The sequence below is a fragment of the Dunckerocampus dactyliophorus genome, chromosome 10 (assembly GCF_027744805.1).
Source record: "Dunckerocampus dactyliophorus isolate RoL2022-P2 chromosome 10, RoL_Ddac_1.1, whole genome shotgun sequence".
Classification (NCBI taxonomy): domain Eukaryota; kingdom Metazoa; phylum Chordata; class Actinopteri; order Syngnathiformes; family Syngnathidae; genus Dunckerocampus; species Dunckerocampus dactyliophorus.
In genome coordinates this window covers 3,628,215-3,656,059 of record NC_072828.1, presented here as the reverse complement: position 1 = coordinate 3,656,059, position 27,845 = coordinate 3,628,215, and the positions used below count along the sequence as shown (strand labels likewise).

General features: G+C 42.1%; 3 protein-coding genes across 11 annotated transcripts in view; 2 read left to right on the top strand and 1 right to left on the bottom strand.

The window, feature by feature from the left end:
• cc2d2a (coiled-coil and C2 domain containing 2A) overlaps window positions 1-720 on the top strand; it is a 46,772-nt gene extending 46,052 nt beyond the window's left edge. For 3 of the 4 annotated variants that reach the window (XM_054788593.1, XM_054788591.1, XM_054788590.1), the window contains one exon: window positions 40-719. In XM_054788593.1, coding sequence (XP_054644568.1) covers window positions 40-225 — 186 coding nt within the window. In that variant the 3' untranslated portion in view covers window positions 226-719. Of the gene's footprint in view, window positions 1-39 lie in introns of all 4 variants that reach the window. The other variant, XM_054788592.1, reaches the window with a different exon arrangement.
• On the bottom strand, window positions 253-15,831 carry fbxl5 (F-box and leucine-rich repeat protein 5). 4 transcript variants are annotated; one of them, XR_008572592.1, is made up of 12 exons: window positions 15,704-15,831; window positions 14,711-14,926; window positions 11,995-12,090; window positions 11,711-11,909; window positions 11,300-11,485; window positions 11,113-11,238; window positions 10,892-11,046; window positions 10,732-10,814; window positions 5,355-5,975; window positions 5,104-5,252; window positions 1,609-1,737; window positions 253-698 (listed from the first exon to the last, which is right to left on the bottom strand). XR_008572592.1 is itself a non-coding variant. In XM_054788597.1 (11 exons), the coding sequence occupies exons 1-11, from the start codon at window positions 15,785-15,787 to the stop codon at window positions 622-624; spliced, it is 1,992 nt and encodes a 663-aa protein (XP_054644572.1). In that variant the 5' UTR covers window positions 15,788-15,831; the 3' UTR covers window positions 253-621. The 4 variants fall into 4 exon arrangements, 3 of the variants coding, with proteins under 3 accessions (XP_054644572.1, XP_054644573.1, XP_054644574.1); XM_054788597.1 differs by lacking the exon at window positions 1,609-1,737; XM_054788598.1 differs by lacking the exon at window positions 1,609-1,737 and having other exon boundaries at window positions 5,355-5,972.
• A 2,054-nt stretch (window positions 15,832-17,885) lies between these two features.
• sh3rf1 (SH3 domain containing ring finger 1) overlaps window positions 17,886-27,845 on the top strand; it is a 62,939-nt gene continuing 52,979 nt past the window's right edge. For 2 of the 3 annotated variants that reach the window (XM_054788596.1, XM_054788594.1), the window contains exons 1-2: window positions 17,886-18,143; window positions 25,767-26,216. In XM_054788596.1, coding sequence (XP_054644571.1) covers window positions 25,863-26,216 — 354 coding nt within the window. In that variant the 5' untranslated portion in view covers window positions 17,886-18,143; window positions 25,767-25,862. Of the gene's footprint in view, window positions 18,144-24,867; window positions 25,015-25,766; window positions 26,217-27,845 lie in introns of all 3 variants that reach the window. The other variant, XM_054788595.1, reaches the window with a different exon arrangement.

Sequence of the window (27,845 nt, the reverse complement as noted above, 5' to 3'; positions counted from 1 at the left end):
GACAAACCCTGACCGACCTCGTGTGTGTTTGCTGTCCAGATTTCAGGATTCCCACTGCATATGCCCTTCTCTGAGATGGGCCCCATCGTGGAGGCGGTGCACAGCACGGGCGTCCACACCAACCAGTCGTCCAACGTGGAGTTCGCCCTGGCCGTGTATGTGCACCCTTACCCCAATAACGTGTTGTCCGTGTGGGTCTACCTGGCCTCGCTCGTACGGCCGTGATTCAGCAAGAAGCAAGCAAGAAGGAACTTTGGTTTGTCTGTGACGTACTTTTTATTTGTTGTGTATTTTCCCAACACAAACCCACGTGAGCTCTCTGTGACGTATTTGACTGTCAGCCATTAAAAAAGAAAAAAAAGAATGAATGTGTGTTGTGTTGTTGGAGTGCATAGGGAAAAACACTAAGAGCACAAGATGTTAGCTAGCATCCTCCTCTAACCAACCTGATGCAGACTAACAGAAACTAAATCCTTGACGTGCACGTCTCTGGAGCTTTCGCCACAGCACAAAAAACCTTCTTCACGTTACACTTTCACATAAACATGAATGGAAGTTACACAAAGTACAGCCAACAGGATAAAGTGCAGCTATGGGGGTCCGGGGGCGGGGACATCAACATCACTCTCCAGAGCGGCAGCAGGCCCTGAAGCCGCACTGCAGGTTCTGGCAGCCGCTGGCCGTGTCTGCGTGTGGACCTGCATCCCGAGAAAAAGGAAGAGCTTGGATTAAAAAAAAAAAAAAAAAAAAAAAAGCAACTTCTCGTTGGTAATTTATATTCTGTATCCACAGCTGCCCTGGGGTGCACAAAAACGACCCCCCCTAACATGTATACACCAGTGTGGGCAGCACTGCAGGCAGGGTGGGTGAGGTGTCTTGCCCAGGGACACAGGAACAGTGACTAGGTGGAGGGAGCGAGCATCCAACGGCCAACCTTCCGGTCGACCTGGACGACCTGCTCTACCTCCTGAGCCACTGCCACCCCTTGAACAGTCGCATTCTAATGAGAATAAACTTAAAAAAAATAAATAAATGTCATTTCAGTAGCATAGTTGAGAGTCATGGAAAAAATGATGAGAGCGCCCTCATTTCTTCACTTTATTGATGCATTTTAATGCAACATTTGTGCAATGCAACATTAAGCTACATTTGTTTGGACAAATATCATGATGCTAACAAATATAGCTAGCTGATATCTACCAACTTTCATGCTTTTCTTGATAATAACCAAAATCACTTAAGTTCTTACAAGGATAGCTCTAGCATTGTACTGCCAAAAAATGTAACTCTTATGAGCTATTTTTGTTGTCTTTGTATTTGTCCAAACAACAAAAAGGTACCTTTAGTTGTATCAGGCATTGAAACTAAAGAAACGGGGGTGGTCTAGTCATTTTTGTGCATGACTACATTTCAAAGTTGAAATATTAAGGGAAAAAAAAGTTTTAAAAAGTTGTAATATTATGAGAAACAGATCAAAATAAAGTTGTCATTTTTGGAAATTTATGTTGGGGGGAAAAACTATAGTTATAGCTATGACCCATGGGGTTCCCCGGGGGTCAATCCTGGGACCCCTATTGTTCAACCTGTACATGCTTCCCTGTGTCCTACCACAACTATGCAGACGACCCTCAGATCTAGTTGTCTCCGACGGCAGGTGAACATGGTCCTGCAGGTTTACTTTTCACTGCATCAGACAGACCAGCGTGTGGCTAAACTCGACAAAAGTGAAATCACTGTCTTTGGTACACAGAAACAAAGAGAAAGTGTTATCAGCCGCCTTGAGATGCTTCCTCTAAAACCTAATCATCAGGTTAGAAATCGAGGGGTAATCATGGACTCAGACCCGAACTTTACCAGCCACATTAAAGCAATATGATCAGCTTTTAACCACAGCGTTTCCGCTATCTGGAATTGATCGTGGCGGTGCGCCACTAATTAGTTTGACAACGATTTAAAATATCGTAATGTTTCACTGTGCTTTATTTTGATAAGCATGCACGTGTGACCAGATACGCGACACGTCTTATGTTGACTTTCACTTTCTTTCTTATTATCGGGACAATGAACAATAGCCCGTAAAACGTGTAGTTGATTGACAGCTTGTCGCATGCTCAGCCTATCTACGCCAGCGCGTGTGATCGCTTACGTTTCAATATCATTCCACTGTCTGGCATTTTTGTTTACATGCCCGGCTGGCGGCATCAAGCTAGGATCGGAGCTACAAGTGGCTAATACGTTCATGGGATACATCGATCATCGATTATTAACACAACTTACTTCTTTAAAGTGCCACTTAACAATCTTGCTCTCTTGTTATCATGATAATACTTATGACTTGTCTTCAAAACATTAGTTGAGTGTTGAGGTTGTGCACCTGAAACACGTAGTGTGTCCAGCTTTAGACAGTGATGCTATCACGGGGGTCTCCAACAGGTAGCACGTAAGCTAGCAGTAGCTCACCAGAGAATATTTGATTCACATCTTAGTATTTTACAAGTGTTCCATTCAAACATGACAAATGAGCACACTGAGATGTGCTTTGGAAATAAAGTAAAATTTAAATGTTGGCAGTGCCCTCAGCAACTTTGCCATTAAATTAACACTTTTGCAATGTTCTCGGTTCATGTTCGGCTAGTTGTTGAAAAATAAGTTAATAAATAAGTCATAAAAAACTGGAGATTAATAAAATTTCTATTTGTCCTTAAAAAAAAAATTGCGACAGCAGCCCACCCTCCCATGCAGCCCACCGCCACAGCTTCAAAAAAAATATATCATAGGGGAAACCCTGCACCACCTAAAAAACATTGCCAATTCAAGGGAACAGTGTCCGCATCTTTTGGCTTCTGATCCAATTTTTTTCAGTCTTGCAGATCTTTTTTTTTTTAATAAGCTCTTTAAAGCATTAAAATAATGCAACCAAAGTATTGCTGAATGTACTTTTTACTACACAGCATGGGCAACAATATTGTTTGGCTTTTGGAACAGACGTCTGAGACAGATCCCTAATCCAATAAAAGATACAATTAGAAAAAATGGGCATGCAAAATACTTTTAGGGTAGGACTAATCATTTGGCATGCTTATAGATCAATTTGTGGTGCGATTTAGAATATATTAGTTTTTTTTTTTTTAAACTAACTGTCTTCAATGCAATAGTAATTTATTGACGGTCCCTAGTATGAACAACCGGTTAGAGCAGCACTTCCCATGCAAGCAGTGGTGGAGCCAGAATTGTTTCATTTGGGTGGCCAAAGTGAGACCGGTACTCACATAGGGGTGGCAAAAAGCTGACACCTGAAATGTTTAGATGGCCAGTGCTTCCCGTGTGAGCTCCCCGCACCACGACACAGCAATGTGAGCACATTGAGGGGAAGCTACCGCTGTAGCGACAGAGCAGAGTATCCAGGGTGAAACTAACTAACCGCGGACATGTCCGCATGGTGGTGTTGCGGTTTCTTCTTGCCGGTGGCAGGAGTCGAATTGCAACCAGCTTTGAGGCGCATTACCACACCTTCCAGAGTTACGGAAGTTATACGGCAACCGGATCGGCCCGATCTCATGGCTAAAGCCAACATTATCCCATCTTCAAAACATAGCGGATCGGCAGCCGATCCTGAAGATCGGATTGGGACATCACTAACTGTAACGGCCTTCTCACCGGGCTCTCTAAACGAGTTGGAAAACAGCATCAGTACATCCAGAATGCTGCTGCTCGAGTCTTGACTAGAACCAGGAAATATGACCATATTAGCCCAGTACTCAGGTCTCTGCACTGGCTTCCTGTTGCTCAAAGAATAGACTTAAAAAGAGCTCTGCTTGTGTACAACTCCTTTCATGGTCTTGCGCCAAAGTACATCTCTGACATGTTCGAGCCGCACGAACCATCTTGGGCTCCAAGAAGCTCAGGTAACGTGGGGGGGTGGGGGGGGGATGATCGATGCTTAGATGCATTGCGATGCAGACATTGAAGATTATTCATCGATTCATAAATGTCAATCAATCCTGATGGGACAAAAAAAAAAGGGACCAAAAAGACGGTACACCTACTGTAAGTGTAAGACGCTACCAAAATGGCTGAGCGTAAACTCGTGTGGAAGCACTTTGTCTTTCTCGTAGTTGAAGGGAAAAATGAGCTAAAAAGAGCCAGGCAATATGCAAGCTTTGTCATGCGAGCTTCAAATATTTTGGGAACACGACAAATATGAGAAACCACATAGCACGTTTCCACCCGAAGCAGGAGGTAAAACAGCCAGCTGAAGTTGAGAAACAACGAGCAAGTGATAACTCATTTTCCACCCAACTCGGAAAAGTGTTTCTGCTTGAAACACTTCTATTGCAAAAGATAATGGAAGTGCCTTTCAGTTTCATGCTGCCAAAATGTGGAACAGTCTTCCAGAAAATGTGCGACAATCCTCAACTTTGGCAACTGTTTTATCTGCACTTTTAATTCATTTTTATTTTCTGGAATGATTTTCTGAAGTGATTTTGCCCTTCTTTTCTTTGCTCTAGAAATGAACTTGCCTTGCCTATCTAGCCCTGGCTGGAAAAAGCTTTGGACGCCCCGATTTATGGTTAGCACCGCCACCGTTTAACGTTTAACCATGGAGGCTCAGATAGCCGCCGGGTGTGTGGTCTACAAAAGGAAATATACGCAGGGGTCTCTATTAGCACTGGGTCAAACAAAAACACTGGCTGTGGCTGTAGACAACCTCCCGGTGTAGTAGTTTATCAACCCCACAAGACTGCATGTGAAGTGTGATGAGTTGTCAGCATCCAGCAGCTTTATCTAGCTCTGCATGCACTTGAAAATGTCGCTACTCAGCTGTTGGTTTGGAAAGTGGTGCCTATCAGTGCTATTAATGCCGACTCGGCACTTTGCTCCTTAGCGCTAGTACAACATCGGTTGTGTCAGAAAGCCTAGTTTGCCCTCCAAATCAATGTTCAAGTTGTACAAAAAGGTTGCTCTATAAAGTTGTACACTTGTACTTTTAGCAAAATAAAAGGTGGCATTTCTGGCACTTGTGTCATGACGCAGGACGCAGCACCCGGGGGCAACCAGGAGAGGGTGCAGTCGATGATGAGATATGTTGAATTTAGCGTTTACCGTTGATGTTGTCGCAGTAGTAGAAGTGCTCATCTTTGAGGGCGGGGCACGCCGTTACCAACTCCTGCAGCCCCGCCTCTGTGATGAACAGGCAGCCGGACAAGTTGAGGTGTTCCAGGACAGGAAGTCCTCCTCGCTGCGCCAGCGCCCTGAAAAGCATGTTTGTGTCAAACACAGACGAGGCGGAGGAGGAGGAGGAGGAGCAGGAGGAGGAGGAGGAGGAGGAGGAGGAGGAGGAGATGGGTGTTTACCTGAGCCCCGAGTCTGTGACCTGGTAGCATCCTGACAGACTGAGAAACTTGAGCGTGCGTCCCGATTGTATAGTTCCGCCTCCAAGCCAAGGACTTTCAAGTCCTGCTAGTCCAATGTTAGTCCTGAGGGGCGTGACTGCGCTGCAGCAAGTGGAGTGACCACAAAGGTTGTCCCCTGACACGGCCGAGTGCCAAAAGGAGGTGTTTGTAGGGCCTGTCCTGTGGCCTCGCCTCCTGCTCCTCCTACAACAGCACAGGCTCGCCCCCAGCTGAGTCTCTAGCGAGTGTTCCGCCTCCTGGACTCGCCGTGTCCACTCTGCTGAGTCCTCAATGTCAGCAGGCTTTGAGGGGTCCAGGACCCACACCTGTGTGGGAGTGACGCCCGAACCCCAGCGGCCGCATCCCGGCTTAAAGATGACAGCCCGGCGCCTGCACAGCTGGAACTCCACGCCGACCTCCGCCATGTCCTCCACCGGCGCCATGGGGAGCGCCGTGCCTCGGCGGTCAAAGCGGTTGCCCAGTCCCAGCGAGAGCATCTTCAGGGTCCCGTCAGTGATCTTGTCGCAGCCTGACAGGTCCAGATGCTCTAGAGAAGAACACGCCCCCAACCGTGACCAGCTGCTGGAGGACAACAAAAGTCACAACATCACATCTGACAACCTTCCAAACACCTCAGCACGCACACACACACACACACACACACACACACACACACACACACACACACACACACACACACACACACACACACACACTATGTTGCTACTGTGGTGTGTGTTAGAAGATAATGTAAGATATAGAATAAGAATGAGTGATGTTGATAGCTTTTCAATGTAGTCAGTCCCCACTACATAGGAGTATATAGTAGTAGTAGTAGAAGAGGATGTAGCACATAGGGGTATATAGTAGTAGGAGAAGAGGATGTAGCACATAGGGGTATATAGTAGTAGTAGAAGAGTATGTAGCACATAGAGGTATATAGTAGTAGTAGTAGTAGAAGAGTATGTAGCACATAGAGGTATATAGTAGTAGTAGTAGTAGAAGAGTATGTAGCACATAGGGGTATATAGTAGTAGTAGTACAAGAGTATATAGTACATAGGGGTATATAGTAGTAGTAGTAGAAGAGGATGTAGCACATAGGGGTATATAGTAGTAGTAGTAGAAGAGGATGTAGCACATAGGGGTATATAGTAGTAGTAGGAGAAGAGGATGTAGCACATAGGGGTATATAGTAGTAGGAGAAGAGGATGTAGCACATAGGGGTATATAGTAGTAGGAGAAGAGGATGTAGCACATAGGGGTATATAGTAGTAGTAGAAGAGGATGTAGCACATAGGGGTATATAGAAGTAGTAGTAGAAGAGGATGTAGCACATAGGGGTATATAGTAGTAGTACAAGAGTATGTAGCACATAGGGGTATATAGTAGTAGTAGAAGAATATATAGCACATAGGGGTATATAGTAGTAGTAGGAGAGGATGTAGCACATAGGGGTATATAATAGTAGTAGGAGAGTATGTAGCACATAGGGGTATATAGTAGTAGTAGAAGAGGATGTAGCACATAGGGGTATATAGTAGTAGTAGAAGAGGATGTAGCACATAGGGGTATATAGTAGTAGTAGTAGTAGAAGAGGATGTAGCACATAGGGGTATATAGTAGTAGTAGTAGAAGAGTATGTAGCACATAGGGGTATATAGTAGTAGTAGAAGAGGATGTAGCACATAGGGGTATATAGTAGTAGTAGTAGAAGAGGATGTAGCACATAGGGGTATATAGTAGTAGTAGTAGAAGAGTATGTAGCACATAGGGGTATATAGTAGTAGTAGGAGAGGATGTAGCACATAGGGGTATATAGTAGTAGTAGAAGAGGATGTAGCACATAGGGGTATATAGTAGTAGTAGAAGAGGATGTAGCACATAGGGGTATATAGTAGTAGTAGTAGTAGAAGAGGATGTAGCACATAGGGGTATATAGTAGTAGTAGGAGAAGAGGATGTAGCACATAGGGGTATATAGTAGTAGTAGTAGAAGAGGATGTAGCACATAGGGGTATATAGTAGTAGTAGAAGAGGATGTAGCACATAGGGGTATATAGAAGTAGTAGTAGAAGAGGATGTAGCACATAGGGGTATATAGTAGTAGTACAAGAGTATGTAGCACATAGGGGTATATAGTAGTAGTAGTAGAAGAGTATGTAGCACATAGGGGTATATAGTAGTAGTAGGAGAGGATGTAGCACATAGGGGTATATAATAGTAGTAGAAGAGGATGTAGCACATAGGGGTATATAGTAGTAGTAGAAGAGGATGTAGCACATAGGGGTATATAGTAGTAGTAGAAGAGGATGTAGCACATAGGGGTATATAGTAGTAGTAGAAGAGGATGTAGCACATAGGGGTATATAGTAGTAGTAGAAGAGGATGTAGCACATAGGGGTATATAGTAGTAGTAGTAGTAGAAGAGGATGTAGCACATAGGGGTATATAGTAGTAGTAGTAGAAGAGTATGTAGCACATAGGGGTATATAGTAGTAGTAGAAGAGGATGTAGCACATAGGGGTATATAGTAGTAGTAGTAGAAGAGTATGTAGCACATAGGGGTATATAGTAGTAGTAGAAGAGGATGTAGCACATAGGGGTATATAGTAGTAGTAGTAGTAGAAGAGGATGTAGCACATAGGGGTATATAGTAGTAGTAGTAGAAGAGTATGTAGCACATAGGGGTATATAGTAGTAGTAGGAGAGGATGTAGCACATAGGGGTATATAGTAGTAGTAGAAGAGGATGTAGCACATAGGGGTATATAGTAGTAGTAGAAGAGGATGTAGCACATAGGGGTATATAGTAGTAGTAGTAGTAGAAGAGGATGTAGCACATAGGGGTATATAGTAGTAGTAGTAGAAGAGGATGTAGCACATAGGGGTATATAATAGTAGTAGTAGAAGAGGATGTAGCACATAGGGGTATATAGTAGTAGTAGTAGAAGAGTATGTAGCACATAGGGGTATATAGTAGTAGTAGAAGAGGATGTAGCACATAGGGGTATATAGTAGTAGTAGTAGAAGAGGATGTAGCACATAGGGGTATATAGTAGTAGGAGAAGAGGATGTAGCACATAGGGGTATATAGTAGTAGTAGGAGAGGATGTAGCACATAGGGGTATATAGTAGTAGTAGAAGAGGATGTAGCACATAGGGGTATATAGTAGTAGTAGTAGTAGAAGAGGATGTAGCACATAGGGGTATATAGTAGTAGTAGTAGAAGAGGATGTAGCACATAGGGGTATATAGTAGTAGTAGAAGAGGATGTAGCACATAGGGGTATATAATAGTAGTAGAAGAGGATGTAGCACATAGGGGTATATAGTAGTAGTAGTAGAAGAGGATGTAGCACATAGGGGTATATAGTAGTAGTAGTAGAAGAGGATGTAGCACATAGGGGTATATAGTAGTAGTAGTAGAGGAGTATGTAGCACATAGGGGTATATAGTAGTAGTAGAAGAGGATGTAGCACATAGGGGTATATAATAGTAGTAGAAGAGGATGTAGCACATAGGGGTATATAGTAGTAGTAGAAGAGGATGTAGCACATAGGGGTATATAGTAGTAGTAGTAGAAGAGGATGTAGCACATAGGGGTATATAGTAGTAGTAGTAGAAGAGGATGTAGCACATAGGGGTATATAGTAGTAGTAGTAGAAGAGGATGTAGCACATAGGGGTATATACGTAATAGTAGTAGAAGAGGATGTAGCACATAGGGGTATATAGTAGTAGTAGAAGAGGATGTAGCACATAGGGGTATATAGTAGTAGTAGAAGAGTATGTAGCACATAGGGGTAAATAGTAGTAGTAGTAGAAGAGGATGTAGCACATAGGGGTATATAGTAGTAGTAGAAGAGGATGTAGCACATAGGGGTATATAGTAGTAGTAGAAGAGGATGTAGCACATAGGGGTATATAGTAGTAGGAGAGTATGTAACACATAGGGGTATATAGTAGTAGTAGAAGAGGATGTAGCACATAGGGGTATATAGTAGTAGTAGAAGAATATATAGCACATAGGGGTATATAGTAGTAGGAGAAGAGGATGTAGCACATAGGGGTATATAGTAGTAGTAGAAGAGTATGTAGCACATAGGGGTATATAGTAGTAGTAGTAGAAGAGGATGTAGCACATAGGGGTATATAGTAGTAGTAGAAGAATATATAGCACATAGGGGTATATAGTAGTAGGAGAAGAGGATGTAGCACATAGGGGTATATAGTAGTAGTAGAAGAGGATGTAGCACATAGGGGTATATAGTAGTAGGAGAGTATGTAACACATAGGGGTATATAGTAGTAGTAGAAGAGGATGTAGCACATAGGGGTATATAGTAGTAGTAGAAGAATATATAGCACATAGGGGTATATAGTAGTAGGAGAAGAGGATGTAGCACATAGGGGTATATAGTAGTAGTAGAAGAGGATGTAGCACATAGGGGTATATAGTAGTAGTAGAAGAGTATGTAGCACATAGGGGTATATACTAGTAGTAGTAGAAGAGGATGTAGCACATAGGGGTATATAGTAGTAGTAGAAGAGGATGTAGCACATAGGGGTATATAGTAGTAGGAGAGTATGTAACACATAGGGGTATATAGTAGTAGTAGAAGAGGATGTAGCACATAGGGGTATATAGTAGTAGTAGAAGAATATATAGCACATAGGGGTATATAGTAGTAGTAGAAGAGTATATAGCACATAGGGGTATATAGTAGTAGTAGTAGAAGAGGATGTAGCACATAGGGGTATATAGTAGTAGGAGAAGAGGATGTAGCACATAGGGGTATATAGTAGTAGTAGAAGAGTATATAGCACATAGGGGTATATAGTAGTAGTAGAAGAGTATATAGCACATAGGGGTATATAGTAGTAGTAGTAGAAGAGGATGTAGCACATAGGGGTATATAGTAGTAGGAGAAGAGTATATAGCACATAGGGGTATATAGTAGTAGTAGAAGAGGATGTAGCACATAGGGGTATATAGTAGTAGTAGAAGAGGATGTAGCACATAGGGGTATATAGTAGTAGTAGAAGAGGATGTAGCACATAGGGGTATATAGTAGTAGGAGAAGAGGATGTAGCACATAGGGGTATATAGTAGTAGTAGAAGAGGATGTAGCACATAGGGGTATATAGTAGTAGTAGAAGAGGATGTAGCACATAGGGGTATATAGTAGTAGGAGAAGAGGATGTAGCACATAGGGGTATATAGTAGTAGTAGAAGAGGATGTAGCACATAGGGGTATATAGTAGTAGGAGAGTATGTAACACATAGGGGTATATAGTAGTAGTAGAAGAGGATGTAGCATATAGGGGTATATAGGAGTACCTGTGAAAGGTGCAATCAGTCACATGGGTGTGTGTGAGGTCCAGGTGTGTGATGTTGGGACACAGGCTGAGGATCTGGCGGACCTGAGGAGGATGAGGAGGATGAGTAGGATGAAGAAGAAGACTTTTGTGTGATAAAGTGATGTGTGCATGCATGTCACCATTTTACTGGAGACTGTGGATCCGTACGCCAGGACCACAGACTTGACGGAGGGGCCCACAGCCGGGAGAAGGTTCCGGATGAGTCCATTGAGGAGTTTCTTCTCACGTCGGGCGGCGCCGATGGCCGAGGAGTCGTGGGCGCGGTGGGACTCATCTGACGTGAGCGTTGCAGATGTTTGTACGGGTCAAGGCTAAAAGTGCGCTTATTCGTCGGACTCACCGGACTCGTCCACGTCGGCGTCCTCGTCCCAGTCCCAGTACGCCTGCACCTCCTTCTCCCAACTCTTCACCCAGCCCTCGTGCGGCTCCTGGTCCAGATCTCCGGGCGGGCCGCTGTAGAAGTGGCCTACACAAAGCAGGTGCTCTCACTTTCTGCACGTTCTCTGCTCGCTCTTTAGGTTCTTTACCTCGGGCCCAGCGGACCGGGTACAAGTGCCTCCACAGGGACCCGGTCTTGGCCAGCTCCCACCAGGACATGCACACTTGGCTGCAGCGACAAAGATCTGCTGGGCTCAAAGACTGCAAGATCCTCAGCAGAACCTCAGCGGGGAGCTGGGAGATGTGCGCTGAACACGGCCCGTCACGCTCCTCCGCTTCAATCACACACAAAGCAAATATACATATACACACACACACACACACACACACACACACACATTTAGGTGCGCATGATAATTACTGAGCTGATATGAAGGAATTATGATGTTATACCGTCAAATCCCTGATCGGATTACATCCCTAATAATTAACACATCAATGGACAATATTGCTGAATGAATACGGCTGTGACAGTGTTGCATTTTGGGGGAGATGCTCACCGTAGTCGCTCTTCTCATGGTCGGCGTATTTGAAGGCCTTCTGCAGCTCCTCGGCGTGGCTCCACAGGCTGAAGCCCTTTAGCACGTCTGCTGCGGCACGCTGCGAGCGCTGCTGGCTGCAGTGCTGCGCGATCACCTGCTTCTTGATGGCCTTCAGCTCCTCGTAGGTGAAGTACTGCATGAGCATAGGCTGAAACACCTGCAACACACCTCCTTACTTATCACTAACACACACGCACACGCACACACACATACACACAAGCTTGACCCCATGCATCTTCTACCTCCTCCTCCTCCTTCATGTGCGGCAGGAAGTCCTGCGTGAAAGCTTCCAGTCGCTCCTTCAGCTGCTGGGCGTAGTTGAGCTGCTCGTATTCGCTCTAAAAAGAAATAAATTCTTTCATTTATGCTTTCACTTTCGAAGTGACATTTATTCATCTTCTCAGCCTTGTGGCCATCATCAACTTGGAAATGTTCACGCACTTTTACCATCCACCAGTGGCAAATTGTCTCACAAAACATGCTTTTTTTTCTCCGAAACTCGCACAATGTGTTAATAAAGAATTGAAAATGACGTGTGTTTTTAACAGAAAACCTATACTTACGCAAGATGGCGGCGTCTGCACACAATGAAGCCCAGTGTGTTGTGCATATGTGCAGTTTTGTAGTTATTTTGCTCACGTCAAGTTTAACATCTTACACTGGACAAGACCTTTTGGATATTGGATTTCGCAGAGGCAATGTTTTGAATCACAGCTGTTCGACTCGTCTCCGAGAGCTCCACAGTACCGGGTCTAAACACACCACCCAACTGGGCGGAGGTGCTTGCCAAGCAGCGTCGAGAACGTAAACAAAGTCGAGGAAGGCGCAGAGGGGTACGAGCGAAGTAATAGCTCATACCACACAGACCCTACTTACCGAGCATTTTCCTCGCTAATGTGCGGTCTTTAGTAAATAAAAAGAATGAGTTACGACTCCCCATCACCCACATTAATACCCTTTTGGACTGCAACGTCGTCATTTTCACCCAGACATGACTAAACAGCGGAGTAGCGGACAATGCTAATGAGCTAGCCGACCGCCGCACACTGGGCTGATGGAACAGACAACTGTGCATCTATGTGAAGTGCTTTCCGTGAAAAAAAGTAATCTAACGAGAATAAGTATTTTTACTAGAATAACGTTGGAATATTACAAGGATCATTTTAGTAGCATAAAGACTTAAAATTAAAGAAACTAGACTTTTTCTTAGTTGTGATGTTATGAAAAACAAAACAACGAATAAGGTTGTAATTTTTGGAAAATAAGGTTGTGGAAAAAGTTATAATGTTCCAAGAATAAAGAGAAACTATGATGGGGAAATTTAATAGAGAATGTTGGAATAGTTGGACAAAAATGAACAAAAATGGAAAAAAAAACAGCTGAAAAAAGTTGGATTTTAACAAGAAAAAAAGTCAATTTTATGGCAATAAACTAAAAATAAATATGAGGAAAAATAATGTAAAGAAAAAAAGTCAATTTTATGACAATAAACTAAAAATAAATGATGAAAAATAATGTAATTTTAGGAGCATAGAGGTAAAACTAGGGATGCTCCGATCAGGGTTTCATGCTGCTGATTCCGATCACATGGATTAACTGTACATTTTTCAATTGATTTATGATGAGTGCTATTGGCCAGGGCCATTCGACAATTCCAAGGGCTCCTGGCAAATAGGTCATGTTCATTAAACAACAACACACAAATAATGTTTGGACGACAAGAGATAATTGGTATCATGACAACAATAGACACTTTAAATAAAGTTAGCACGTACCCGACGAATGTAATATCCACTTCCCCGTGGGTGAAAAACAAGCTTCATACTAACCGCGTTGCTTGTTTGTTTTAAAACCAAAATGTCACCGTGGTAAAAAGTCACATTTGGAGTCCAAAGGCGAGAAGATAGGTGGATAATTCTAGCGAGCTAGCTCGTTAGCTACAGCTATTGGTCCAGCTAGGCAAAGCCTGTAAAGAAAGATGCAGGAGAAGTCGAACACAAATAGGTAGGTGATCAAACACACTGGCATCGATTGCCGTGGCCTGTGTCAAACTGAAACCATTGAGGTTTTACAGTGTTGATTCTCGCGGCGATACGGGACAAAGTGCGTTCCTTGACGGCTCAATACGGGTGCTGTCAACCCTACGTGACACAGCACACATGCACATTCATGTCATATTTGTGGTGTCATGACAAGAAATGTCATGTTGCTGCCGCACGGCCATCGTTTTTTGTGATCGGCTTTGGCAGGCATTTGTCGATCACGTGTTTTTTACAGAAATCGACTGATACTAATCAGTGCCCGATCTATCGGAGCATCCCTAGTTGAGACATTACTTCTTTTTTTTAAAGCTGTAATATTATGACAAGCAAAACAAATAAAGTTGTCATTTTCAGAAAATTAGGTTGGGGAAAAAGTTATAATGTTATGAAAATTATGGAAACAAAGTCATTAAAAAAACAGCAAAAATGGGCAAAAAAAGAGCCAAGAGTGAAGGTGATAGTAATAATAGGCTTTTCACCTATACGACAAAGCTAAAATGCACTTTTTCTTGAAAAGAATATAACTTGTTAGCATATCTACATGTGTTGCTTTATAAAATACCAAAGTGCTAAAGTTGCATCCTTTCAGTTTTCACTATGTGGCCCTCGCTGGAAAAACGTTTGGACATGCCTGCTTGAAGTCAAACTACTTCTGCCTGAAATACACAAGTTAAGTATCCCTCACATTTTGGGGAATTTAAACCTTTCCAGGGCAGCATTTGGGGGGAAAAGTCTTCCACGCACAGCATTTTCCAGCATGGATAGTCATTTTCATTTCACCTTTGCAGAAAAAGATGTTTGACTGTGCACAGCTTGCAAGAAGAAGAAGAACATCTGCGCTCAAACCAACACAGCACGAGCGTTTCCGTACGTCTGAACAACAAAAACACACGTTTGGCAAACAGAAATGTGGCACCTTGACGTTGTGCAGGCCCTTCTCGAAGAGAAGCAGCATCTCCGACAGCTTGTTGTCCGAGTGCACGTTGTTGACGGTGCAGCACCGTTGCTGCAACAGGCCGATGATGCACTCGTTCTCGATCTGCTCGTGCATCTTGAACTCCTTGAAGGTGGCCAACAGCGACTTGAGGAAGGAGCGGAAATCGCTGTTGTTGGAGAAGTTGGTCTTGGAAAGCTGTAAAAGAAAAAACAATCATCAACTTTTATTATTATTATTATTATTACTGTTATGTTGCACCAAGACAACAAGGTTTACTTTTTATTGTAACAAAGTAATAACAATCTCAGTCAGTCCGAATGTATTCCGCTTCACTAGTATATGTCTTGCTGTAAGATAATACCAATAAACATAAACCATTACAATCTCTGCCAGCCTGCATCTATTCTTCCACGTCACTGCGCTTGAGGCAGATAGAATATAATACGACTAGATACACGCAAACAGCAGCATCAAGTCATATGCAACGGATTACATTACAGGAAATGACGTCATAATATTGCATACGCAACCAAACAACTAGCTGCAGTACGGCGCACTATTAATGTAACACAGCTAACACTTGCTAACTGTGGACCCCGCCTGGTACCTCCAGTAGCATTCACGTCCCTGTGAAGAATAAGAAAGAATGAGTTTGATAAATGTAAAGAACAAAAACGGTATCCTTCAAAGCCTGTTGCATAACCAGCTAGCTCGCAATCGCGCTCGCACGCCTCCTTGCTTGGGCTTGCGGTTTTTTTAGCTGGCCAAAGAGAATATAGTCATTAAACGCATTGAAACGCAAGGTTCATCCACGTAAAGAGGGATAAAGCCGACTGATGTAGCGGCGGGGCAACGCAGTGTTGACACAAGTCAGCTAGCTCGCATGCGGTTGCTTGTTAGCCTCGTCGCTCGAGCCGACGTTTTTCCCCCCAAAATCAAAAAGTTTTAACGGACGCAAAAACAAATTGTCACCTTTTCTGAGTACAAGCCCACCAGCTGTTTCATACGCCAGTGCGGCCCGGTGAAAACGTCCACTTCGTCCGGGAAGGGAGCCATCTTCAGCACCGAAGATGAGCTCTCAATACAAGTCAATGCGTCATTATGGCAGCAAACAAGGGGGCGTGGCTTTAGACTTGTCACGTCACTGCAACGTGTGACGCCTGCTTTGGCCACTAGAGGGCAATGAGTATTTGTCAACGTTTGTGTTTATTATAGTGTACATCAATTATAATAATTACGACCATCTTTTTAAATAATAATTTACAGTAATATTTATTTAACGACGCTTTTTGTTTTGCCTGCTTTGGCCACTAGAGGGCAATGAGTATTTGTCAACGTTTGTGTTTATTATAGTGTACATCAATTATAATAATTACGACCATCTTTTTAAATAATAATTTACAGTAATATTTATTTAACGACGCTTTTTGTTTTGGCACATAATGTAAACTATGACGATTAACATCATCATTCTCTATACGTCTTGTCCTCATCAGCGTCACAGGTCAGCTTACTTATAATAATAAATCCAGAGTTTTATTCATAGTACACATATCATGCAATGTATTTTATTCATATTGGTGTGTTATTAATATCATACACCCCTTGAATGTATTTTATTCATATTATACAACTCATGCAATGTATGTTATTCTTATTATACATTTCATGCAATGTGTTTTATTCACGTTATACACATCATGCAACAGATACATTTGATTAATATTATACACCCCATACATGTTTTTCATTCATATAACACACCTCATTGACTTTTGATTAATTAAAACATATCATCATCCGAGGTATCTATTTGACTAGTGTCATGATAATTTGGCGTAAGTTGTTATTTTACAAGTGTGACCACCTAACTGCAGGTCTTTGACGGGTACCATTCAGTGAAAAGGAGTAGGAAGAAGCAGAGCTGCTTTTCTCATACCATTAAGTGCTGTTATTAAGCAGTATATTGCTGTAGTCGTGACATTTCACTATTTAAAAGGATAAGAATGGCCTCTGCAGTAAATATGAAATACTGTATGTACACCACTTTAGGCAGCCTTTTGTTGCCTCGGGTTTTATTCGGAAATGTGATTGTTTAAAAACCTAATTTTAATACCATTTAGGAGGTTTATCCTTGTGTAGCAACTTAATGCTCTATAATTTCCCTTTTTGCTTCCATATGTAGACCTATACATACACACGAACACACACACAAACACATAGAGTCGTCCCTCGACACTTCGCTTCATTCTATCACGGTTTTTCCAAAAAATATCAATTAATAAATCTTGCTGTTTTTTGGTTGCACAATAATCCCTAATAAAAATCCCTAATAAAAACACGGCGGGCTACCTTTGTGGCCGTAAACCCGAAGCTCAACTCTGAACCCCCGTCGTCACTTCCTGTCCACCACTCACTCTCCTCTCCTAGGAGACACATCTATAACAACGCACACGAGCACAAGTCTTATCTGTGTCTTAAATGCCTTCTTTTTTCACTTACTATGTCCACTATATCGGGTAGTACGAGTGTAAAGGTGACTATAGAGGTTTTAGTTCATGTCTAGAGGGCTCTAATAATGTTAAAAACTTTTAGAAGCTTATAAACAATATTCTTAAACTGCGAAAATATAATATAAATAATATAAATAATATATAATATATAATAAATAATATAATTTTTTCCAGTATTCCACAATTAAACGGCATAAACGAGGGATGACTCTATATAACATAATGCAATTTGAGGCAAGAAAAGGCTGGCAGGTGTGGTACATATATTTCACATTTACTGCTCTCTAATCGTGACGCACACAGGTTAATATTGCTGTCAAAGTTCATCCCAATGGGATAAAACGCAAATTGCGTCGCTCGTCTGACACGCGATCACGTGATGTAAGATCACGCCCTTCTAACAAAGCTTAGATGCTCACTTAACATATGCCTCGGAAATTGTCAATGTCTACTTAGCTTACAAAGAAAACAATACACGAGATCTATTCCAACACAATAAACAGTTGCCACTTGTGTTTTTAAGGTTTTGCTTGGAGAACACGTCATACAGGTGATTATTTTTTTGCTTACTTACACGGGATTACTTTGGGTTCCCAGTGACTATGAACGCCGCACATCTCCCTCCTCCCCCTCCCCTCTTGTGTGTGTCCAGCAGAACAGAACAGAACAGAACACAATTACTAGCATGGCGCTCGGCGCTGTTGGACTTCTCGCCTTTTCTGTTCGTGTATTAAGCTTTGACTTCATTATCCACTATATTATCACGATATAGTTGTTTACATCTCAGCGTGCGAAGACCGAAAGGAGATAAGAGAAGACGGCATAATAGAAGTCTCTTTGGGCATTTTAGGGAGCTTGCTGAACAGTAAGCTTAGCAGCAACAACAACAACAACAGGAGGTAAGTTTTCCGAAAGACGGAATTCTTCTCATGTCTTTGCGCTTTTTGCGTACTTGTCCTCGTAGGAAGTAATTCAAGTGCTGATAAAAACTTGTTAAAAGTTAACACCAGCACCCCCTCCCCCGCCGCAGCCAGTTAGTACAAAGTACTTTCATAAACTAGCAAAGACTCATAATAAGTATCGTAAACAATGCCGCAGTCCACTTTTTGTCCTCACAACTGTTGTCGTGAAGTTACGTAATGTTGCAAGTGACCATGGAGATGAAAAGATGAATGGTCACGTGACATCGGAGCCTAGCATGACTCAGCAAACCAAAGATGCATTTACTACAGATGGCATGACTAGGAGCAATATCCTCTTGTGCAGTTAAAATGGCATCATCCATTCGTCTTTTGTGGCACTCATCTTCGTCCGGGCTACGGGTGAGCTGGGATCTAACCCAGGGTGCACCCTGGACTGGTCACCAGTCAATCCCGGGACACACACACACCTCTGGACAATGTACACTATACAATGATCATAACGTGCATGTTTTTGGAACGTGTGAGGAGAACATGCTAACCCCCACACAGAGGTGTTCCAACCAGCATCTGCTGACTGTGAGGCTAACATGCTTAACCACCGTGGGAAACCCATCGACAAGCAATATCTACAATTTGCACGCACTTAAACTGACATGGAACAAATAACATGAAGTACAGTAATCCCTGTTTATCACTGTTAATTGGTACCAGATCCGACCGTCTTAAGTTTTCCACGAAGTAGGATTGAATATTTTGGTAGTTAAGAGCATAGAAAACCTGTTTACCACCTTCTAAAGACACTTTTTAACATTAGAGCCCTCTAGACGTGAAATAGCACCCCTATAGTCACCTTTAGACTCCAATATGGTTGATATAATAAGACAAAATAAGACATTAATAAGGCTCGTGTTTGTGTGTGGTGCTGTAAATGTGTTCCCTTGGGTGGCTGAGTGGGGGTAGGACAGGAAGTGACGTCGGGTGTTCAGTTTTATCTTGGCGTGGGTTACGGCGGCAACAGTAGCCCGTGTTAGGGATTATTATGTGAGATCATTTGAAGCTGCCATAAAGCCCCTTGTTCCGACCATCAAGTCTGGTGCTTGTGTGTCTCCGCCAACATTACAGTAACATTACTGCCACCTCGTGACCAATGTACAACATCATCACATCTTTGAATACGTCTTCTGAATGCCTCATAATTTGTATCTTACTTTATTTAGACTTTTTATGCAAAAAAAATGCATAATTTAGGCAAAAAACATGTTAATTTGTCTTAAATATGCATATATTTTGACCAGTAATAGGCCATATTCAACCACGAAACAGCATGATTTATTCATATATTTTTGAAAATCCGTGATAGAGTGAAGCCGTGAAATTCAAAGTGCAAAGTGGCGAGGGTCGACTGTGTCTCCATTTAAAGCAACAACTCTATTTCCCCGGGGGCCGCTGGAGGTCGAGTCTTAGTGAGACTGGGCGGCATCAAGTATTGGAAGTGGTGCCGGCTCCCAGCATGCTTTGCCGTGCTTGTTTTGTAAAAAGTTGCTGAAGTCTAGGCCTAGTACATTTTGCACTATTTGACACAAGCCTAAATTTAATTTGATACCTGTTTTAGAGTAAAAGTAATACATGGGAAATGAATTGTTCAGTAAGAGATTTTTTTAGTTGAAAATAACAGTTAAGAAAATAAAACAATTGAAATATTTTTGTCATAGAAATGTGTGGTGTATAAAGTGTATAAATTGAGAGTCCAGGGTTACGATAGTACAGGTGTATGCAACTTGCAGCACTATTAAAGTTACTTTGACAAAACGGAGAGGTGAGCTATCTTATGTGTCTGCCAACAGTTAATTGCACTTTATTTACAAAGCACATCTCCACTCAGTGTGCTGATTTGTCATTAAACGCAGGTGTCATGTTTGAATAGAACACTTATAAAAATACTAAGAGGTGAAGCAAATGTTCTTTGGTGAGCTACTGTGTATGAGCTACCTGTTGGAGTGTGATAGCATCACTGTCTAAAGCTGTTTGTTGAACAACTCAGACACACAGCTAGGTTTGAAGACAAACCATAAGTATTATAATGACAACAAGAGAGCAAGATTAAGTTACAATTTAAAACGTAAGTTAGCATGAACTTCATTGCCACTTTGAGCTCGCCCATGATCTAGCTAGCTACCGCCAGAGAGGCAGCGCAAATGGTTAAAAGACGCCAGAAAGTGGAATGAGATAGAAACGTGAGTGATCACACGCTGGCGTAGATAGGCTTCGCATGTGACAAGCTGACGTCAATTGACTGCACATTTTACGGGCAATTTTTTAAATTTGCACTATAATAATGAGCACAGCAAACGCCAACACAAGACGCAAGTGCCGCGACGTGAGCAATTGCCAAAACCGCAGTGAGGCGATCCCGGTGCATGTTTTTCAAAATAAAGCGCATTTTTAGGATATTGTAAATTGTTTTCAAACTAATTAGTGGTCAATATGTGCGTAAATAATAAGCTATACATGTATCCATATATCATATGCAGTATATACATTCATACAATATATTACTTAACATTTTTTTCAGGGTAATTTTGAAGATGTGGCGGCTTTTATTTTGTAGTGGCGTGCCACCACGATCACTTACATGTAGCTAGTTAGGACTACTTGTTTATTTATCTCCCACCGTTATTCCATCACACATTCTGACACACTGACCGACTCCCAATGAGGCTTGAGTGTAATGAGTAGTGATTTAATGAAGATTAAGAAACTTTTTTGTTTGAGATCCCGCTCTGTAAAACGGGACGAGATCCACCCCGGTGACATCGCGCCTCGAGGATGCGTGGATCTCCACTGCAATGTGCAGCGGGAGCTTTACTTTCGCTTTTGTGTTCCCAAATACCATAAACTCTCCAAGGACGCCAGAAAAAAGTAGCTAGATTTGCCGCTAGTCGCTTTTGAGAAGTAATGAGGCGTACATTTTGTGGGAGTTTGGTACATGTTTTGGATGCAGCAAAATGCACAATGACGTGTTATACTTGGGGAATCACTGAAATGTAACTTCCACCGTATTCCATCGTGTAGCACATGACACACACCACTAGCAAGTAGTGCACTTGCTAGCGCGTAGCGCCCCGCCTCTCCCCACTAGGGTAAAGAGACTCAATTACTGACCGGATTGCTCACTCACTTCGTAAATTCTGCTGTGGAACCGACACGCCTGGGTGTTGTGACTGATGCACAATGTCGTCCAATGTCGTCCAGCCTGTTTGGTAGCGAGAGAGGAGGAAAACAAACACGAATGCACGTGTCAATATATCGAGGCTGGCAAAATGATCCAGTTCCTTTTTGACATGTTACATGAGTTAGTGGTTTATTTTCCCTCATAGTGGCAGTAGTTGCCCTATGTGTGTTCACTTAAATGTTACACTTTGTGCTGTTATTTTTGTGTTGGCACCGTAGTGAGTGTTCTGTCCAGTGACCCCCCTCCTCCACGCAATGCATTTCAGTGCTGGCTTGTCCTTGTTAGTTGGCCCGGGCTTTGCGGGGCCGCACTTGCACTAATCTTTCATGTCAAGTAGGGGGCCACAAACAGCCGTCAGTGTGAGACCCCTCTGCTGATCGCGTAAAAGATAAAAAATCCCTGCTTTTCCACGCATCCTGTTTGCATTTGTTCCACATGGAAGAGGCAGCACGGTGCAATTCCCATCTGTGCGCTGTCAAAACGCCGCCGTCCGAGGATGTGGGATGGCAGAACACAGGTGTGTTTATCCGCTTTGCTGCAAATTAGATTAAATGTGAACTTTAAGCACCTGTGAGTTACTCTAATCAGCCATGACCAAGGTGCAGGGTTGAGGTCTGGCTGTGTTTGACCCTTTTTACTGTGCTCTAAGGGGGTGGAGCTTGGTTAGTAAAACAAAAAACATCATGGAAATAGCATTTTTCCAAATAATCTTGCATCACTCATACATGCCAGCTTGTTAAATGAGTGCGATATCGGTGTCGAATTTTGCGATATTTTTTCTCTCATCTAAAAATACAATCTGCATGAACCATATAAAAAAATCAATTAAAAACGTAAACAAAGCAATTAAGCTTTACAACCCAGTTACTTTCAAATGTAGTAAGGAACAAATATTAACATTTATGTTCGCCTTTAAACTCTTACCTAAAGTTGCCTATTCCATTATTTTTCCATCCAAAAATAAAAATCACTCTCACGTCTCAAATGTTGCATTTATTTGCATTATAACACATTAATACGTTCATGTGTATTTTTCATGCAAACTGGAAGCACTTTGACGCAAAAGATTTGACAAAACCTCCTAAACATCAACATTCTGTTTTTGTACCTGGAAAAATCAAATCTTTCAACTTTAAAGAGCAATAGGCAAGCAAGATATGTGGGGTTTCCCTCGACGTCGCCACCATTTTTTCACCGTGATTCGTCCTGTGTTGTAAAACTGAAGTAGACCCAAATTGTGGAGGAAGAATCTGCTCTCTGCTTTCGTCTCCATCCGTCTCTTTGTCACCCGCCATGCTTGTTAAGCTACAGGCCCTCCGCTGAGCCTGAGAACGTGGCTCGCTCTGGCCAATAGCAAAACGGCACCTTAAGGTCGCGCCATTTTAGGTAGCACCGGATTTGTCAAAGTGTGCATGGAATTATTTATGCCTGAATTAATTAGAACTTAGCGTGCATCTTTTGACACGTGCCAATATCGCGATGACGATATTTTTTCGATATGTTGTGTAGCCCTACTATCTATCTTCCGAAGGACTGCGGAGTCTCAAAAGTTGAAATGGAATTAATCTGTTCCAATGTCAAACTGTCGCCATTGAAACATCTTTGCAAACACTATAGCCGGTTTTATTTAAGTAGCATTTTCAGGTTCTGAACCGTCAGGCTTGTGAAAAGAAGAAATTGATTGGTTAATTGAGTGATTACAAACAAAAGAGGGGCCGCACGGTGGTCTAGTGGTTAGCATGTTGGCCACACAGTCATAGTTTGTCTGGAGATCGGGAAATCGGGTTTGATTCTCCTTTGGGCATCTCTGTGTGAAGTTTGCATGTTCTCCCCGTGCATGTGTGTTTTTTCTCCGGGTACTCCGGTTTCCTCCCACATTCCAAAAACACGCATGTTAGGTTAATTGTAGACTCTAAATTGTCCATAGGTATGAGTGTGAGCGTGAATGGTTGTGAATGGTTGTTTGCCACCAGTCCAGGGTGTACCCCTCCTGTCGCCCGAAGTCAGCTGGGATAGGCTCCAGCATACCTCCGCGACCCTAATGAGGAGAAGTGGCATAGAAAATGGATGGATGGATGGACAAACAAAAGATTACCGCTTTGGAGGGGAGTCTCACGTGAAGACAAAACAGAGCTCCCCCACGGGTGTACGTCATTGCTTCCTCCTGTGGCGGCAACCTAAAGAAATGAACAAAAAAAAAACAACAGGTAACAAGGCCAAAGAAAAAGCTAAACGTGTTTGTGGAGTGGAACCTCGTGCATAATGGCAGTTCAGTTTCTGGATTTTTGTGTGGCTTCAGAGCCTCATTTTTGCTCCACATCTTCACACCACTTGATATTGTACGACTTTGGGTGCATTGATGTACAGATTAGAGCCCGGCCGATATGGGATGTCGGCGATAACTGATATATTGGCCAACATAGGAAATAAGAGCATTGATATACACAGTATATATACTGTACATGAACATAAATTATTATAATTCCCATTAATTAGCCGACTCGGTGAGAGAGAGCGGCAGAGAGAAAGCGCTGCTGTCTGTGTGTGAAGGGGAGGGGCATGGTACTCAGGCAGGGAGCGACACTCAAAAAGTGAATATATTGGTTGCATGTTCACTGATATTGATTAATCAGTGATAGATGTAAGCGGCGCGATTAATCGTAAAGGTCAGATCAAAAAAGAAACGTATGAAAATGGAATTAATCTATACCAGAAAAAAATAACGTCAATCCAATTACAGTCGTCCCTCGTTTATGGCGGTTAATTGATTCCAGATGCGAAGGAAGGATTTAATATCTATAAATGGAATATTTTTGTAGTTATGGAATAGAAAACCTGTTTACGATCTTCTAAATATGATTTTGAACATTATCTGTGTTTTATGTTTGTTTTGTTCACACGCGTTTTTGACTTTGGAAAACACTGATGGACATTTTTACCTCTTTTCTGATATGTTGCTAACCAAAGCACTGTTCATATTCATGTGTTAACCCGTTACTCCAGAGGTGTCCAACAAAAACGAAAGGATGCACCTTTGGAACTTTGATACTTTGTAAAGTAACACATGTACATATGGTAAGAAGTCATATGTATTTCAAGAAAAAACTGCATCTCAGCTGTGTCATACACTCGTGCTAGAAAGTGTTTTCTCCCTTCCTGATTTCTTATTTTTTTTGCGTGTTTGTTTCAGATCATCAAACAAATGTAAATATTAGTCAATGACAACACAACTGGACACAAAATGCAGTTTTTAAATGAAACTTTTTATTATTAAGGGAAAAAAAAATCCAAAGCTACATGGCCCTGTGTGAAAAAGTGATTGCCCCCTAAAGCTAATAAGTGGTTGGCCCCCCTTAGCAGCAACAACTGCAATCAAGCGTTTGTGATAACTTGCAATGAGTCTCTTCCAGCGCTGGGGAGGAATTTAACAGAATTGTTGTCATTCAGCCACAGCTTTTCCTTTTTAAGGTCATGCCACAGCATCTCAATAGGATTCAGGTCAGGACTTGGACTAGACCACTCCAAAGTCTTCAGCCATTCAGAGGTGGACTTGCTGGTGTGTTTTGGATCATTGTCCTGCTGCAGAACCAGAATCACTTTTTCACAATGGCCCGTGTAGGTTTGGATTTTTTTTTCTCCCTCAATAAAAAGTTTCATTTAAAAACTGCATTTTGTGTTGTCATTGACTAATTAAATTTGATCTGAAACATTTAAGTGTGACAAACATGCAAAAAAATACGAAATCAGGAAAGGGAAAACACTTTTTCACACCGCTGTAGGTAAAAAAGTTGATTAATATCAACTTTTCTCTTTTTTTCCCATTTTTGAAATTTTTTTCCAAATATTCCACCTTTGTTAAATAATCTTTATACATTTTCTTCTCATCATATTATAAATGTATTCCCACAATATTTTTACTTTATTCCATATTATAACTTTTTTCATAACCTAATTTTGCAAAAATAGACAACTTTATATTGTGTTTGTTTCTTACTTTTTAAAAGTATTTTTCTTTAATATTCCAACTCTACGCTACTAAAATGCCATTATTTTCTTTATACAAGTATGACAAATTTATTCTCATAAAAGTGTGATTTTTTTTTCTCATTAGAATATGGCTTTGTTTCCTCAATATTTTGTCTTTTCGCTGTCTACTTTTTTTTTTAATTTTACAACAATTTCAACTTCCTTCTTGTAAATTAATATTCCAAATTTCTGCTACCAAAATGACAATATTCATTTGTAGCACTGTTTTTTTGGGCTTGGGATTGTGTGCAAATGTAGTGAGTATGTAACGTACGCCGTGCGCCGTGACCTGGTTGTCAACGATTGTCTGATTTTTTTTATTTTTTATTTTTTTTTTGCAGCTCATGCACATGCCATGGCGACCGTAACTGAGGCATGGGAGTGACGTGACACACGTCGTGCTTTCCTGCTGAAAACGACAGCAGAGCGCTCAAAGGATGGATGAGTCGGTCCTGCTGGATTTGTTGGAGTGCCCCGTGTGTCTGGAGCGGCTGGATGCGTCCGCCAAGGTCCTGCCCTGTCAGCACACCTTCTGCCGGCGGTGCCTGCAGGGGATCGTGGGCTCGCGCGGGGAGCTGCGTTGCCCAGAGTGCCGCACGCTGGTGGAGTGCGGCGTGGACGAGCTGCCCAGCAACATCCTGCTGGTGCGCCTCCTGGATGGCATCAAGCAGAGGCCGCGCAAGCCTGGGACCACCAATGGTACTTCTGGGGCCGGGGGCCGGGCAGCCAGGGAGCAGGGCGCACCTGGAGTCCAACCCCAGAGAGCTCAGGCTAAGAGTTCTCTTGTCCGGGTGAGTACACTCAAGTTTTCTCCTCAAAGCTCAAACAATAGAGTGTAAATCTGCCTGGATTAAAAGCGGCACGTTGCATTAGCGCCTCTAATCTTTTGGCTGCGGATTAACCACAGGGAATGGACAGCCAGCCCACTAACAGGCGTGATTGAGTTGAGTTAATCATTTAACAAAGAGCTCTCTGCGCCCACCACACTCGTGCTGCGTGGTTTTGTTTTTTTCTGCTTTTCTCCTCTTCGTCTTGTACTTGTTTACTTTGTCAATGTACTTTGGGTGGGACTGTGCTATCTCCACTTTGTCAAACTCACACAATCTTGGAGCACGTGTGCTCAATTGCTCAACCGGACGACGAATAAATAAGGCAAGAATCACTCTGACATAGGGCAGAAATTGGCATCAAAATATCGGTACGTTTTTTTTCCACTGATACTATGTGAGGACGTCGTGCGCCACACAGCAACAACTTTGCAAGCTCAATATTATTTTTGGATTGTAAACATGTAACTCACAGTCACTGTTGAGCGCTGCTGAGGGGGAGTAAGGCGTCTTTAATACCTCTGCTCCAATATCACAACTCAGGAAGAAACCACTCGGACTCGCACGCAGCTTGCTTACCTGCAACAAAATAATAAGCAACGGGAGACGTGATGACCGAGCCTGGTTTATCATTTCACAGATTGTATCAGTCAAGAGTTTTCATACTTTGGATTTGACTTTGTTTTGATACAGATGGTTGTGCCACAAGGAAACGTGCAGCTTTCCAAACTATATGGTTGCCGGGAGGGGTGTCACGCAAGATTATACCGTGACGAGATTTCTCATCGAGAAAAAAACTACGAAGTAGACAAATGAATTGCATGATAGACTAGATGATGCAAGTCGGTAGACATGGCATGTGAATGCTGAAAAGATGAAGCACAACTGAAATGCTTTGAAAAAGTCTAAAAGCTGAATTGTAGAATGAATGTAGGAGATGTTTGGAAGCTGAAGAGCTGAAGCTGGACTGAATTACTGTGGAAATATGCTGAAACGTAGCACGAATGTAAGAATAGTTTGGAAGCTGAGCTGAAACGGTACTGAAACGCTGTTCAAATGTATAAATGTTGAAATGTAGAATGTATATAAAAAAAATAAGCTGAATGTTAAATGTAATATAATTTGATTAAACATGATGAACAATTAGACCGGGCTTGAACAAACAACCTTCAGGGCGTGAGACGGCCACTCTACCAGGTTATGAGCTATGTTAACCTACAGAGTAGGGATGTCCCCATCCACATTATTGGCTTCCGATCTAATCCGATTTTTTATAGTCTTGCCGATCCAATCCGGTACCGATTTTTTTCCCTTTTTTTAAAAATAAGAAACTTTTGTTACAAACATGAGCTTGTGGAATTGAATATGTGTATAAAAATAGCTCTTGAAAACTTTAAAAATAATGCAACCAAAGTATTGAATGTACTTTTTTATTACACAGCAGGACCAACAATATTATTTGGCTTTTGTAACAAACCTCTGTTAGTCAGGTCCCTAATCCAATAAAAGATCCAATAAATGACCATCCAATAAAAGATAAAATTGGAAATATGGGTGTGCAAAATACTTTTAGGGTAGGACTAATCATTTGAC